Source organism: Anopheles maculipalpis, chromosome 3RL (assembly GCF_943734695.1).
Source record: "Anopheles maculipalpis chromosome 3RL, idAnoMacuDA_375_x, whole genome shotgun sequence".
Classification (NCBI taxonomy): Eukaryota; Metazoa; Arthropoda; class Insecta; order Diptera; family Culicidae; genus Anopheles; species Anopheles maculipalpis.
In genome coordinates, this window is record NC_064872.1 from 80,619,252 (window position 1) to 80,635,555 (window position 16,304).

The 16,304-nt window shown below is 43.0% G+C and overlaps 4 protein-coding genes across 4 annotated transcripts in view; 2 read left to right on the plus strand and 2 right to left on the minus strand.

Annotated features, from left to right (window-relative positions):
• LOC126563527 (uncharacterized) overlaps positions 1–16,304 on the minus strand; it is a 387,646-nt gene that overhangs the window by 236,405 nt on the left and 134,937 nt on the right. The gene's annotated exons all lie outside the window — the stretch shown is intronic.
• LOC126562593 (replication factor C subunit 5) overlaps positions 1–16,304 on the plus strand; it is a 431,263-nt gene that overhangs the window by 173,578 nt on the left and 241,381 nt on the right. The window lies entirely within an intron of this gene.
• The window catches only part of LOC126562792 (craniofacial development protein 1), a 170,308-nt gene that overhangs the window by 72,433 nt on the left and 81,571 nt on the right, over positions 1–16,304 (plus strand). The window lies entirely within an intron of this gene.
• Positions 1–16,304, minus strand: part of LOC126563544 (protein dead ringer) — a 97,264-nt gene that overhangs the window by 23,722 nt on the left and 57,238 nt on the right. Inside the window, exon 6 of the mRNA XM_050220190.1 lies at positions 13,391–13,463. Coding sequence (XP_050076147.1) covers positions 13,391–13,463 — 73 coding nt within the window. The remainder of the gene's footprint in view (positions 1–13,390; positions 13,464–16,304) is intronic.

A 16,304-nucleotide genomic window follows, 5' to 3' on the forward strand; every position in this document is an offset into this window, starting at 1 on the left:
TGTCATCCGTCAGATGGCCCCCGTCCGTAGGTTTCCGATGGTTTCGATCAATTTTCTCGCCGAACGTCACGATTCAAACCGGCTAGGTTGATGGATCATCATCATCCAGAACGTGCGCGCTTGGTCTTAAATCAGGAATATTGACTTCCATCGCTCATCAGCAGCAGCAGCAGCATCCTTTACTAAGTCACCCCCATTGGCACAAACAGACGAGTGAGCTTCAGAGTACACCGTCGTGTCTTTCGATCTGTGGCGCATAATTATAAATCGAACAAAATGTACCAAAACACCATTTGGGAAACTCAATTCTCTGGCGGGGTCTTGCGGGTGAGCGGTTCGAATAAGGAAAATGTTGGACCTTGGTGATGTGGTGTGTGTGCACGGGTTGCATTAGCAAGTGGATTGAATTTCCCATTTTGGCGGTGACTCGTTTAATGGTGGTAACCGAAAAAGAAAAACGGGAAAGCGTCTTACTCTTGAAGAACCAGCGTACGATCGTATTCTAAGTAAAGTAAAATCATGTTCGATGTGCTCGATTTCTTAATTGAAACATATGGTTCATTTTGGATGTTTCGAGTGAGTTTTCCTATAATTTGAAACACGAGACACGAGAAAAGGAAAATGCGCAGAAGTTTGCTATTTGGTAAAGTGTACACCATCATGGAACATTCCCATTTCATTTGAAAAAAATAAGAAAACTTTCTAGACTGACCTCGAATGTGTACAGGGTTTTCGTGATGATCTCTAATATTTAATCTATTTCAGGAATTTTATTTTTATTTATCGCTATTTCAGGAATTTCTCAAGTATTTAATCTTTTAAATTTTACCTATCATTAGGCATACTGTCCAGATATGGTTCGTACTTTGTCTATTCATTCCAAAAATATTTGTTTATTTTTTTGCGTTTATTTATAGAGCTTTTAAGTTTTAAAAACTTCGCTCACCTCTCCCTTTGTATTAAATAATGCACATAAATGAGCAAAATATAATAATTTTAAATTAAAAGATCGCTCATAAAAAGGGTTACACGAAATTAGTGCCAGTAAAATTTAGCTTCTTACCATTAAATTGAGTACCTGAACATTTTATTAAGGTGTGTTATTGTATCTATTTTCATATAAAACAGTCTCAATCAGTTATTAGTCAATTTATCATAATAGCATTAAAATAGCTTGCAGCGAGGGTTTATTTCCTGATTGGAAATGATTTTTATCGTTATCGATTTACGTGGTGGTCAAATTTGGTTACGAAAGAGGAATTATTGTACCAATAATTCTATAATAATTCACATGACATGATGTCACGCAATCATGCCCCAATGAAAACCCTTTTAATAGACATTTAGCGTCAAATTTATTGCAATCGATTGCTATAATTGAAATCTTCCACCAACTGAATTATTATCGATCAACTTAAGAGAATTATTTTATCGATCCTATACGTTTTATTATTTTCAATGCAATTTCTGTGATCTCGCCAAACGTCATTAGACGATCGTTTCGTCAGACCTCGTCGCAAACTAAAAGACGGGTTTTTGAAAAGATTTTATTTCCCACATTCGCCCTGACCGCCATCTGTCGCTGTGATCACGCGCGTATGCGGTTTTATTCGAACGTTGTGCAAGCAAGTGAACCGCAGCCAGTGGTGTGATTGTTTAATTGCACTCGTAAAAAGTTACAATTTGAATACAATGCAAATGGCAAAACGCGAACGTGACACGGTGCTCGCACATTTGTGATGCACTTGTGGAATGCAATTTTTATTTGGCGAAATAAATTTAAAAGGCGCGGAAAACGCGCCTGCATCCAAAGACGCACACGGTACAGCACAAGATGGAAACAAACTCAATGCGCGGAACAAACAAATGAAAACACGAACAACAAAACCGGCACTCGTAGGGTGCAAGATCATAATTCCCTGTTCCTGTGCTCATTGCATCCGTTCCCGGCTGCATTCGGTATGTGATCGACACTGCTCTGCTGCAGCTTGATCGTTTGCCGCCTGCACTCGTTCCGGTGAAGAATATTATTCATGAGACAAATTCCTTGAAAAGCAATAAAGTGTCCAATGTATGTAACGATTTTAATACGGCCCAGCAGCGGCCAGGGCATCACAGAAGATCTAACGAACGGAGGAAACATTTTATAATTCTGTCACTTCCTTGAACTGCCCGGGTAAGATGATTTCCCCGAGGATTGTTACTTGGCACAGGGAAAATGGAAATATTGTACCATACTGGTGCTGGTGCTGGTGCTGGTTTCCTCATGTTCGGAACTCTTTGTTTTGATTTTTGTTCTTTCTTGGTGCTTTATTTACTTGAGGAAATTCATAAAGATTTCTTTTCCTTTCTGGATAGTCGATTTTTGAAATATATCTTCCTGTTTTCAATGTCTAAAAGTGCTCTAAAACCCACAAATAGCAAACAATTCCTGCATCACAACACAGTTTTTCTTCACGAGAAACCTAAGACAAATGCAAATTACGCTCACTGCTGGGCTGGGAGTGTTTTCTCGTCCGCTTTGATATGCTTATTTATGCGTAACCGATTCATTAGCTGTCATTATCTAAACATAACACACCGCACAATCGGGACCTCTTATCTTGTCGGCTTTTCATGCTTTCATGTCAGCGCGGGCACACACGGTCCTCGTCTCGATTGGACGGTCCAAGGAAAACGTTTCAAAAATCGTTGAAGTCTGATTGCAAAATGTCCCCCTCCCCTCAGATCTCTGGTCTCCACTTCCATGCTCATCCACCCGATGCTGCACAAAAGAACTCGTCAGATAATATAATCACCCAAACCGACCACGTCATTCCGCTGCGGTCACAGCACAAATGCGACGGAAATGATGTACAAATAATTTTAGACAAACCTCCCTGTGCACTGGTGCTGCCGCCGCCACGGCCGCAAAAGAAGTGACATTTCCTCCCGCTTAGTTGACTTCTGCCCAGCAGGCCCTCGTTTGACCCGCCATCCGCACTAAGGCCTGACTGACTATGCCACCCCCCCCGAGATGGCCGCGTCGATCGATTCGATGCCCAGGGTGACTGGCTGTTACAGGCAGGCTAAAGGAGAAGTTCTCATTTGTCACCGGTTGAACCATTCGAATGTTCCTGATGGTGCCGATCGCACAGAGGTAAGATACGCTCGCCACTCTTATACGACTTCACATCGATCTATTTTTCCCATTTACTTGAAATCTGTCACTTGAATTACCATTATACACACCCCGATCCCCCATAACTGATGCTTTATTCAGTCGTGATTTTTGGGTTTGTTTTGTGTGACATTTCAGGAGGCCAACCAAATACGCCCACTCAATCAGCGCACGATGGTCACCCCAAAAATATCCTCCCTCCGCATATCAAACGCCTGTGCTAGAGACAGAGCCGCGGAAACAGCACCAACAAACGGATGCGGCACGCCACAGAACCATTGTCGTCGCCGCGGGACCTCGTCAATCATTTTCTCATCAATCGCTCTAGTCCGTGCGGCCACGGGTTCGCACGGACCGAGACGGCACCCGTGCTCCAAAGACCTCGAAAGACCTCGGGACTTTAGGAAAATGAAAGAAGGAAAAAATGGAAAGATCGACGAACGCATCGATTTTTTTTTTTTTTTGACAAACGGATGAACTTTCCGCTCTTTTTTCTGCCAAGGAAATCGTTTGTCAGCACCAGCTAAAGTGCAAAGCGGCGGCGAGGAAAATATCGAATGATTACAGCTTAGAAATTCGTGAAATGGAAAGTGACAATTCCATTCCAATGGGGGTTGACGGTGGCGGAGGGGCGTCTCAGAGGCCAGGACAGCTGCCGATCTAAGACGTGTTTGTACGTATTTTTCCTGTTATCCGAAATGGTTATTAATAGGTGTGTGTCCTAATGAGCGGCGAAAATCATGCGACCCGTCCATTTGGAAAAAAAAGCAACCATGAGAGTTTTCTTTTCCTCTAGCGTGTTGGAGGCCACCGTCGCAGTTATATCCGCCGCCGTGTGTTCTAAGAGGAGACTTCCCGTGGCACCTACTTTCGAATTGTTTCATTTGGCAGCGAGAAACTCTTTGAACTTTATACCAAAGCGAAAATAAAAGAGATAAAACCATTTCAATGCTGCTAACGAGAAATGTCTAACAGTAATGACTCTCGCATCTACACACGTATGCTGGAATATGAAAACAATCTTACATTGAAGTTAGTATTCTTTTTCCCATTAAATGAAAGCAAAACAATCTCCGTGAAGGTGAGGTAAGGCCGCGCTGTCAAACAACCGCTCGGGAAGGAATGAAAAATGGTTAATAAATAAATTTGTTGAAATCTTGTTAATGCCGTCCGTACCGAGCGCGGATTCACACACTTCGTTATCATGCGGTCTCCATACGTCAACACCTTTTCCAAATCCCACTGTGTGTGTGTGTGTCCATGGGAAAGGTGAGTCGTGGTTGCGTTGGAACTGCACACGGATGCACTTTGAATGCAATTTATAAATATTATAATCGAATTATGCAGCCGTTCAACACCATTTTCCGTTGGGATGCCTAACGGCCAGGTGACGAAAGCAGAACTATGTTTTCTTTACGGTGCTGTTGCTCAATATTATGTTGATTGAAAAGTACTAAGAAGAGCAATACGGCCTGGCCGTCCTTTATGAATAAAAAAAAATTACTAAGAAGGACTTGGAAAATGGTCATGTGACGTAGAACAATTATTTTATGATTATAATTATGATCATTGTTTCTTGTTATCTCTATCATTTTATATTATTTACCTATAAATTTCTATTTTCGAGATGTTTCTTCATAGTACATAAAGTAAGGACTTAAGATTGCATGCAACAAATTAAACATTTAGTTTTGAGGATGAAACTAAATATCGAAATTTTGTAAAAAATTGAAGAATTTCTATTCAAACTGTTCCTGCGCACTCATTCAGCAATGGTAAGATAAGGAATAAAAGAAGTCAGATATTGGAGGCCACAACATTTCAATGTGCCAAACCGAAAAAAGAGAAAACATAATACAGTCGTTATAGCCACATTTTGTCTCAATTTTAGAGACAGTGTATCAATTAAAAAAAAAATTACGAACTTTTAGAACACCATCTCTGTAAAAAACTTTTAAATTTATACACAAAATACCCAACCCTTCAAATACCTTCTAGGAACATTTCGCGCAACGATACAAATCAATAAATTTGTACCACTGATAGGTACGTGTGCTGCTGCTAATCGATCGTGCAAATTGTCGAATGAAAAGCTTCCCCGCGCCCTAAAAGCTCGCCTTTTTAGTGAATATAACACTTCAATTTATCAATTTACGGCCTGTCAATTTGGCGGCCCTGTTAGCCAGACACCCTCATCCACAACCGATCCATCCAACCGAAGCCAGCTGAAAGGCTTCGTGCCCAGCGAACAAAAAGGCTTTCTCCCTTAACCAACCCCCTGTGTGGTTGGAGCTGTGATACCGTACCGATAGTGATTGCGATCAACAGCTGCTGCTCCCCTGTTTAGCCCAGGCTAACGAGACGCTCAGAAGTCAGAAAGTGGGCAGAAGCTTCGGACACCCACCAAAAGGAAAACGGAAAAAAAGTGTGTGAAATCATCCCTTGCTCATCCCCCCACCGTGTCCGTGTGTGCCTTGAAACCGATCAACCCGATCGCGCTCGGCGGGTGTGATGTTCCATTTACAACAAAAAGCGATCGCGTGTGTCCCGAATCCGTATACAATATTACGCGATGGTAGTAGCGTAAAATCGGGTTCCCCCTTGCTCTCTCGTGATCCATGCTCGTGGTTCAAGAATCAGAGCACACACACAAGCGCGAGTATGGGCACAAAAATTCACCGTTTATTTCGCACGTTTCGCGATCGAAAACGCTTCGGGCGCGCCAAACGCGAGAATCACGCACATAATCAATGCTTAATATAAAACGGGGGAGTGTGCAAAATGTGCCGATAGCAGATTTATTACTAATTGAAATTTAATTTACAATTCAGCGCGATCTCTTCCCGCGCACCACTTTCCATGCAATGCTTCCCGGCGATCAAAGGGAAATTGAAGGATTAATAGCGCGAGACGGCAAGATATCAACACGCCAGCTTATCGACAGATTCAATTAACATCGGTCTGGGGGATAGTCGTGCGGTTTGATATCGATCGAGCTTTGGCCGATCACTAATCCGATACGAACGGGTTGGTCAGATACGATCTGTTTTGCATCAGAAAACGAGCGGCACGATTTTTGTGGCATTTGACACTGCCCGTTGGTAATATTTGGCAGGATAATTGTATTTATTGCGCGATCGGTTAATGCATCATGCTCGTTGATTTTGAGAATGGCAACTATGCAATAAAATTGGAGGACGTAAAGCTTCGACAGCTTAGTTTGAGTTATTGATGAAATAATGATTGATTTTTATGTTAATATAATCTACATACAGTAGGGGGTGATCTGGTGGTAGAGGAACTTCCGGTAGAGCAACGCCAGTCTTGCAACGGCAGAACTACCGACCCTTTCGGACCACTGCCCCGTAGAGAGAACAAACTGTCCAACAACGTGGTATCAATAAGTCTTGTAAACCAATCGATAGCCGGCATGACCTAACAGGTCCTTAAATCAACAAGAAGAATACCTTCTGTAGGAATTCATATCAATTTAGCGCTAGAGATTGAGCGCTCGATTGAGCGATTGAGAGACTCTGAAAATTTATTCAGATGATCGCATACGTTGCTGATATGGAGATTGACAGTGGCGGATCCAGGTATTCGGAGACCCTAGGCGGTATGTATGTTAGGGGCTTGTCCCAAAAATACGAACGCGGGGACCGTTTAACCAGACCCCTGGTACTTCTGGTACTAAGCAGTTGTCGGGGCCTTAGTTGGTCGCCTACTTCGCCCACCGTTAGATCCACTACTGGAGATTGGTTTGAGGTTTTGTTTTGTAGTAGAATTTAAAAAAATCATTCTGTAGTACGTCAATGATCTTCACAAGCTGTTCTAACAACAGAAGCTTCTGAGTACCTCTAGATTCAGTTCCTAAACACGACACTCTTCCGTAAGCGATTGAAAGGATTTTTGGAGTATTTCTTCTACATTCACTAAGAAGTACAGAAACATTTGCTGAATTGACAATCTAAAATAAATATAACAGAGATATGAACAACAGTCCCAACTGCCTTACAACATTTTTCCCACCTTGGGGGCATGCAAAGCTTGCCTTGTCATGCTTCTGTTCGCTGTTAATACAATAAAAATTAAGCATTCATCGCATGTTCAAACGAAAACCATGATACAACACATCCCAAGCACCTTCTTACCACCGGTTCGTAATCGTCTGATTGACGTTTAATTGATTGAAGATTGGCTACTGGGCAGCAAGTAGCAGCTTGCCCGCCTTAACAAGCCCTCCGTGCTCTGCTTGGTGTGTGTTTATCTTACGATTCTGATCGAACACGTCCACCAACAATTTTCCCCGGTGGCAGTGACTTGGCGGAAAAATGCTGCCACCTTCTTTGCTCGTCCAAAAGCCCTGCCCAAAGAAAAGGTTCGGAACTTGATCACGGGTACGATACGACAATGATATGGCACGTGATACTGCCAACTTCTGCCAGCAGCAACCTATTTCGAATTCCGAAAGAAGCGAGCGATAAAAAGTGAACAACAGCGAACGTAAAAAAAAAGGTACAATAAAAAGGGATTCCCGATGACACAGCAACATGCGTTTGCTCTCGGGAACTCGGGTTTTCCTCCCTATTTGATGATGTTGTTGGTGCCGGGTTCCGAGATGGGTGGGTTATTCGATCGATTGCCATCGTCGGCCCGGCAACACTTGGGAGGAATTTGTTTACAAAATTGTTTAAGTGCCGCGGCTTAGGGCCTTCTCATTTCAAACGACGCGTGCCGGGACCTTTTGCTTCTGGCATTCTGGATCGATCGTAATCAGTTACAGGCTCGCTCCTCTCACTATTATGGTCAATTTCGTTCCTTTTTTTCTTTGGTGTGTGTGTGTAGCAGTTGTTGTTGCTGTTGGCTGACTGGTTGTGCTGGCGGAAAAATGTCGGCGGTAACCGAAACGTGTTGATTATGTTGTGATGTGTTGCTTGTAAACAATCGACACCGCATACGCATGATCATCTGTGTGGCATCGGAGCTCCAAGAACAGATATTTTCTTTTGCGGGCGGCGGCTTTTTATTTCCTCATCGAAGAGGTGGATTTTATTCGAATCGCCGGTTCTTAAATCATGCAAACAAATGATCCATCATCGGTTTTTATTACGGTACGATCGAGGTTGTCGGGTGTGAAACGGGTGCAGGGCATGAGGGTGTCGGAAAATTGGTCTGCATTTGCTGGAAAGCTCAAGATTTCCCCGATCAATCGGCAGACACTTTGACGCCCGTTTTTGGGAAAAGGGGGAAAAGTTTACGTTCTGTGGCGGTTCCAACCAAGAAGAACTGAAAATACTAACCGTGTACCAGCTGTAATCAATATGCAATGATAGCAATATTTAGTATTTGTATTTATGAAACGCTTTGCGCATGGTAAGCGTAATAGATCATCGAGTAAAGTACGCAACGTGGATCGATGCTGTGTTTTTTTTAACACTGCATCAAACCGCAAATCAAAGCACGTCAATTGAGAGCTACCGATCGACATGAAACGTGGAACCACATTCTGTACACGTTTTTTCCTCCACCGAGCTGCTTTTGCCGAAGGAAAATATGGTTCAATTTTTCACCATTACTTGGAAGCTAAACAATAAAAAAAACATACACACATACAGTGGAATCGATGAACAACGAATACAATCCTTCCGCCTTCATCTTGAACTACAAAGATCTCGCGATCGATGGCAAGATGCGTCCACGGTGATGAACGATCCGCACACAGCTGTCGGAAATATCGATCAAGCAAAACAAAGGCACAACTGGACCCCAAAAGGAGGGGAAGGGGAGGGGGGGGAAGAAGGGGCAAGCGATATTACATCCAATGGGACCCCCAAAACAACGGGCGTAAGCCATTAGCTCGCTGGTAATGTGGCTACAGAGATCAAAAGGATGTGGTTTTCGATGGGCGCAGTAATAAGGAGCGAGGAACAAAAACGAGTATTGTACACCGTTGTACAAGAGAGAGGCGGCGGCACGCGATCAGTTCGTGTATTAATTACACAAAGAGGGGGAAAATTCGGAAAATGCTTTTGTTGACTTTTTGGCACGACATGCAATGGAATGGATTGAATGGAGCTTTTTTTTTTTTCGTTGAAAATTTTGAACGAAGATCAACAAGATTTTAGTGGAAGGAATTGATGGAAAGGACAGCTATTTTGAGTCTTTTTTTTTAAGCTTTTTATATATTAGCTTTAAAACAAATATTACTTGTTTTAAGACCCTGTTCTTCAATCTTTTACAACACATGCATGCTTTCTTCTTTTTCTGGGCGTAACGATCTACTAATATCACGTCGATCATGGCGTACTAGACTTGCTAATATACCACGTAGATGGATAGTAAGTCCTCACACTACGGGGGAACGGTCCGAGTGGGATTTGAACCCTGGTCCTGACGTGTGAAGACGGGCGCGGTTGAATTTAGGCGGTGATACCTTTAAGTTATTAGTTAAAGCCAATGCCAGAAGTTTACAATACAAAAGCAGTTCATACCAATTGCAATGCACCAATTTTGTATTGAAATTCAGCATTTCACGATCGTTCGAGAGGAAAACTTTGTTTCCCAGTTTCCCCCCAAAAACCCTTCCCGGTTGCACCGTAGCTCACACAAGCACAATCAGTCACGTTTTGCGAGAAAATAAATCGATCTTGCTATTCCTAGAAACAGTATCACAAAAGAACCAATCGTTAGGCGCTCACTGATTGAAAGGAATCAATCAAGGGAGCCGCGATATGTTTCCGTCGTTTTTTTTTCGCTGTTCGCACCTCACCAGCAACACACCGTGCACCAAATCAAACTGCACCGGTGCGCCGTTTTGCATCGATTTGCACTAACCTGTTGAAAATCGGACGCACAAGGTAATCAACATCGACCCAGAACCGATGCGACCGTACGCGCTCGCTGGCAGAGAACCTCCCGCAGGTTTTCGATTCCGATCGAACGTGCGATCTCGATGAGATACAGCTTTTCCTCACCCGGTCGATGCTGTCTTACCCCCTTGGCTGATCAATTTACTGACCATTTGTGTGTGTATGCGCTCGTGGAATGGAAGCAGGACGGTGTTGTGGCTTGATTGTTGTAGCGCCTGTAGAAATATTTTCAAGCCAAAGAGGTTGCGGCGAGGTGGTAGTATGCATCGTTACTGTGTCCAGTGTCCAATTATTCAACATAAACTTTTATTAATCATTCGCGACGACAACACACGATCGTGTAGCGTAGATATTGGTGGAGGAGAAGGTCAAAGAAGCGTAAGGCTCCCCTCACACGCCCTGGAGGCGTACAACACCGTTCGCGATCTGGAAATCTAAAGTCCTCAGGCGCCGTCTATCACGAAACGGGGGACGCACCGAGAAGGGTCGTTAAACGAAGACAAAAACCAAAACACACTCCTAGTGAGATGAAGAAATGGCTCAAATCGATGATCCTAGGCGTCGGAGAGAATCAATTCCAATAGTGCGAATGGATTGGCCGAAGCGTGGATGGTTGCTGCTGAGGCGGGAAAAAAAGGAAACCTCCGAGACAGAGAGAAAGCCGAACAGAAGACTGGTGGAAGATTGATATATTGATTTCGGATCAATTTGACAGCGAGAAAATTGCGTTCCTTTTTTATTGCTCAGCGCGCCACGGATCGAACCGATTGGTGTTTCTGTTGTTTTCCTCTGCCGAGAGTCAGATTTGATCATCCTTTTTTTTCGATTTGAATCGTGAGCTCCTCTCTCCCTCGCCCTACTCATCACACAGCGCTCTCAGACAAACCTTGGCACTGGAGCTAATGATTGCATGATTTTTCGTTAGCCAAGACACGATACATCCAGACGGTACATTTGCGTATTGGAAGCGCACCAGTTCAAACTAGCCGAGACGGGTGTGCTGGATCCTATCATCAGGGTCCCGAAGAAGAAGAAAAAAACACCGATTCGGATCTTGCTGTACCCCAAAACCTGCCAATAGCAGTGTGTCTATGAGTGATGTTTCTTTATAATCGTTTATTTCTTCAGCAGCAGCAGCAGCAACAACATTGATATGAACGCACCATTTGAATGATTAAGGAAAAGGCTGGAAGAGTAGCACAACCCGACCTTTCCAGGGCCAAATTTGTTTGCCCCTTTTCTTTATCCCCGTTACAGCCCGCCGCTACGACCGGAGCCGTACAATAACAGTGTAAATTACGATTATCTCGTACGAGCTTCTAATTTGACTTTGATTAATTGTTTGATAGCCCCGAGTATTCCGTGAGTGCCCGTGTGCCCTTTTATGGGGTGTCCCCGCAATAGTTTCGGTGGAATTTTTCACGCCTTAACTCGCCTGCCTTAGGGTTCGCTATCATCTGCGCCAATATTCATTCAGCTTGGGTGTAGCAGTGAGTGTGAAAATTAAATTTTTATTAGCTGTGTACATGTGACAGCGCTTCGTTACGTCGTTTTTATAGCAAGCAAAAAGCGTTAAGTAAAAGTTGCTTGCGTCATGATTGAATTGATGATGGTAAAAAAGATTCCGAAAAGGTGATCATCGTGTTTTATTTGATAAATTAAATATATCAACAAATTGCCCGATCGTGACAAATAAATTGAATGTCAAATAAACCACATTGCGTCAAGCTTAATTCAAACAGGACAACACGAAAAAGGGAAATACTTGACAATCGGCACACACGCAAGCTGCATAAGCGGCAAAACATCAAAACTGTATCAAAAACAGGTGCCAATGTGCGGCATTCTCTCAGAGCGGACGCATTCGTCCCGGTGCTAACAAAATCAATCAAAAGCCACCAGCACCGATTTGTGATGTTTTTCATTTGGAGCTTGGTGATAATGAGCTGCACAAACAGTATCGACAACAACAAAAAAAGGAATATGTATCGATATGCTGCTGTGCGATCAGTCTACAATAGCTACGGTCCAGCAAAAAAACTAACATGCAACTGCATGGAATCATCTCCTTCGTGGCATGGCACAAGAACCTGAGTGCCATTTACCCACGAAACCAGGAAAAGTAACAAACGACGAAGAGATTCGATCCGTCGACGTTGTGCGACATAAAACATCGGCCACATAAAATTCGCTTCTGGCACTTCCCGTGGATCCACTCCAATATGCTTTCCCCGTCCACGTCCAATTCACCAGGCGTCATTCATAAAATGTTTGCGAAAGGGAAAGAATGCCACTGCAAGCACACACACACTTACAGGAGGTGTACGCATTTTATGAATGTAATTCAAAACCGGCCGACGACCTACAACGATGCACTGCTCGTTCGCCCACGAGGAAGCGGCAGTCGCGGGGAAGTTGCGCTTGCAGGAGTTTTGTTGTTGGTGTTATTTTGGTTGGTAAAATGTTCTCGCCATGTTCTCGCCATGTTGAGACCATTGCATTGCATTTGTTACGGCAGTTTGCAGGGTGCAGATTTGGCGCATTCGAGCAGACGCGATCGTTAAATATTAAATTTAAGATTTTTGCTCAACTCATTTGCTCGGAGTTTCATCCATCCGTCCGTCGTCGTGTTCCCGGGGTTTGTAGGGTTTTGGGTGAACTGATGAATGAAATGCGGTACGGCGTTTTGAACCAATAAAATTAAGAGTGCCGCCCTTTGGTAAAGTGTGTGGTAAAGCAGAGACCTAAATTTGGCGCAGTTTTTCGTGCTGTGGTAGAATTCTGAATGCTTAATGTTGGTTTACTTATTGGCAAGCTAAACATTCAACCGAAATCAATTTTCCCATAAGTTTACATATATCCTGGATTTAGCATTCACATAAGCAGTTTGTTGCAGAGTCATGTAACTGGGCTAATTTATTTACCGTATAACATACAGCATAATGTGTCTAAACAGTTCGATACCAACAAAACAATCTTATAAAAGAGCAAACTAGTGGCAAACCAAAATAAAGTAGAGTAAAACGACGCCAGTCTCGCAGGGAGTAGCAATTCCAATTAAAAAAATAATTGCTGCCAGAGCTCAGTAACTCAAACGGAATGATTAATTGATATCAAACGATCCGAAGATACAAATTATTCTCCTGTAAATAAAGCCTACCAGCAGGATAATGGGGCAAACTGGGCATGTGTAACCAAAAAGTGGTCCAATGTATGTAATGCAGTTTCAATATCCGGTAGATGGTGAAATAACTTCCCTCCGAATAATTTTCGGGCTCTGATGAGTCACGGAGAAGATATAGGGAAATAGTGGGAAAAGATAGTGACGACTACTGTTGCCACACAAGTGCACATCACTTACCTCGCTTTTGCATGAACAGGAACAGATCGTCCAGAAATTCCTTCCGCTTCGGGTCATCGTTGATTTCGTACAGCTGCAAAGTAAACACACGAAAGTAGAGGAAGAAAAAAAAACCATGAAAACCAAAAGTTGCGATAAATTGTTAGAAAACAGTATGGCGAGGATTTCCTTCTAAATGGAATTGATTCAAAAGAAAAAAAAAACTGCGTTTGCCTTTATCGTGACGTCCGGACCGGTCGGGCAGGGCCAATTAGTTAATAATTTAACAGTCAAAATCAATTTGCTTCGGCCTATCGGTGGTGTGGAAAAGCAATCACCGCTTAACCTGCGTAGCGATGGGTGCCCCGGTCTCGAGGTCGCTGTCCGCCGGTGCAAACAATGCACCGAAATGCAGCGAACCGAAATGCAGTTTCCAGTAGCAGTGCAGCGATGTCTATTATTATTATCGCCAATCGAACGCTAACGGAGGTGGGCCGCCAGGGGTGGAACCCACACACACACACGCACACGCACAGCAACAGAGAAGGAGGAAAAGATAAAAAAGATCGTACCGAAAAAAACGTGATTCACCTGTGCTCACACACTATGAAAGAGAGGGAGCGAGAAGCGTTTTTCAATACCATTTTTAATCGTTTGCAACGGCATTCCCGCACTGTAGTTCTTCGTAAATTCGCAAATTGTGAAGGGAAAGTTGCCTTTTTGATGCACTTATATACCCACACATACACACACATGCGGTAGTAAGAGTGGCTGTGTGTTTGTGTGTGCACACACGTATCAACATTAATTACAATTGGCATCAGCAGCATTAAACTTATTTAAATTGATTGCGTGCTTCTTGAAATTATTTTTATTAGCGTACACGAGAAATAGCGCAAAGCCCCTCTTGTCCGCTCTTGTGGCCACTCCTAGCTTCCCCTGCTGTTGCTCTATCACTCGGCTCGCGAGTTCGTGACTTCAGCGCTACTGGGGCCGGTGGGGCGTCAAACAATTGCAGCATTGGCGCACTGCACTTGTAGTACACGACGTCAGCCGGATTGGTTTTAATAGTTTCTATACCTGCAAGACGATTGGTCCGAAGCTTCTGTATTGTGGTGCACCTTTTTCACAGACCCACCGCGTTGCACACACACGTGGGTGGTTTTGCAACTATTTGCCAGACAATATTAATACGTTCAGCAGGCGGTTGGTTGGCTGGTGAGGTTGATTGCAGCAGAACTTTAGCCATTTTTTTTTTGGTTTTAATTTCCGACGCAATTCCGTAAGCAATCACACATTCATTCTAGTGATCTAACATAGCACGGAAGTAGTTAAACATAGCAGTTATACACCGAATAATAGAAAGCAGTGTGCTGTGTGTTGTTTTGAAATTGTTGTCACTATGATGCAAAATGACACCATTTATCTGGTGCATTTTTCACACCGACCACCGACCAACGGGTACATCTATGGACGTTTTTTTTTCCCCCTTCTACCGCTTGCCACCTTACCAGGCGAGGTTTCACCATTCGCTCAATGATGCCAATTTTCGATTGCGTGTGAAAATGAAGGTCAGCACCGTACACAGGAGGACCCGCGCGCGTTACACATCGCCGCCCCAAAATGATTCCGCGCGTTGGCTCGCAGCAATCAAGAGACCAGGCTACTGGTTAACGCAGTTGGAGAAACAAAAAGTGCGACCGTTAAGAAAAATTTTTACAATACTGTAATTGTAACATCCAACCAACCTCAACTGTGGTGTTACAATTACGCGCCAATGCAATGCGATCGAGCCTAGTAAAGATGGCAGTGTGAGATAATCGAGCTATGAAAAAACAGCACAACATTATGCAAAATTTGCACCTACTGGAATTATATGCTAAATACTGCAATGTTTTTGGGGTGGTAATGGGGAGTCGGACGTGTGTCTGAGGGTTCGCTATGAACGGATTAACTATTGATGTTAACTTGTGGCTTTGGTCGGTTTTAAATAAAATGCTCATTAATTTTTATAAACTTCTGCTACTCATACTTGTAAGCGGTGGTCTAAAACTACTCAAACAAAAAGTCTTGGCCTTTTGATTTTCTCTGATGACTTGAAGATTTTTCCTACACTTTTCATGGGTGTTGCGTTTTGCTATATTGATGGAAATTTATGCCGCTTGGGGCCTCCGTAATTTGCTACGGATTTTGCATGGAGAAGAATGCCTAAGTGAGTAGGAAAAGCGACCTATAAATACTATTACTATTAGGATCTATAATCCAATGCTATTAATAATAGTAAAATTGATAGAGAGATCCCATTCCCAAATATTTCAAATCACTATAGCCAAGAATATCGTAAGGATCTCTAGATGGTTAAATAGTTGCAAGATGCCGTACAACACAAAATGCAAATGAAAAATATGCCTATGATTGTCCAAAACCGACGAATAAACCAGTCTACACTTTTTGAAACATTTTATTTACCCTGAGCTGCTTGAAAATATGATTAATTTCTTCGAATGGTGCGCTACTACGATTGTTAAGACGCATATGATTGTCAAACGTTCATAAACTACAGCAAGAAGAAGATACGTTAAACGTCATTTTTTCTAATCTTGCGTGTGCCAAAAGTATCAGTGTGCCAAGGCAAGAGCTCACAGGCAATTTTTTAAATACGTTCAATTTCATTATCCCCTTCAATGTTCCATCATTAAATTTAATTGCATTTAGAACACGATTTCTTCACCAGATTCTCTAAATCTTCCGATTCGAAAACGATTTCATTCACCAGTTCTGATCGGTGAGAGAAAATTATTCGCAAGCACAACAACGCAACTCATTCCTGGGCGTAAAAAAAAAGTAAGAAAACCTGGTCACGCAATCCTTTTGTAAGGCGGGGTCGCGCCAGTGGTGTTCCTTCTAAGCTTGCCGGATCGACCTTATCGTTCAA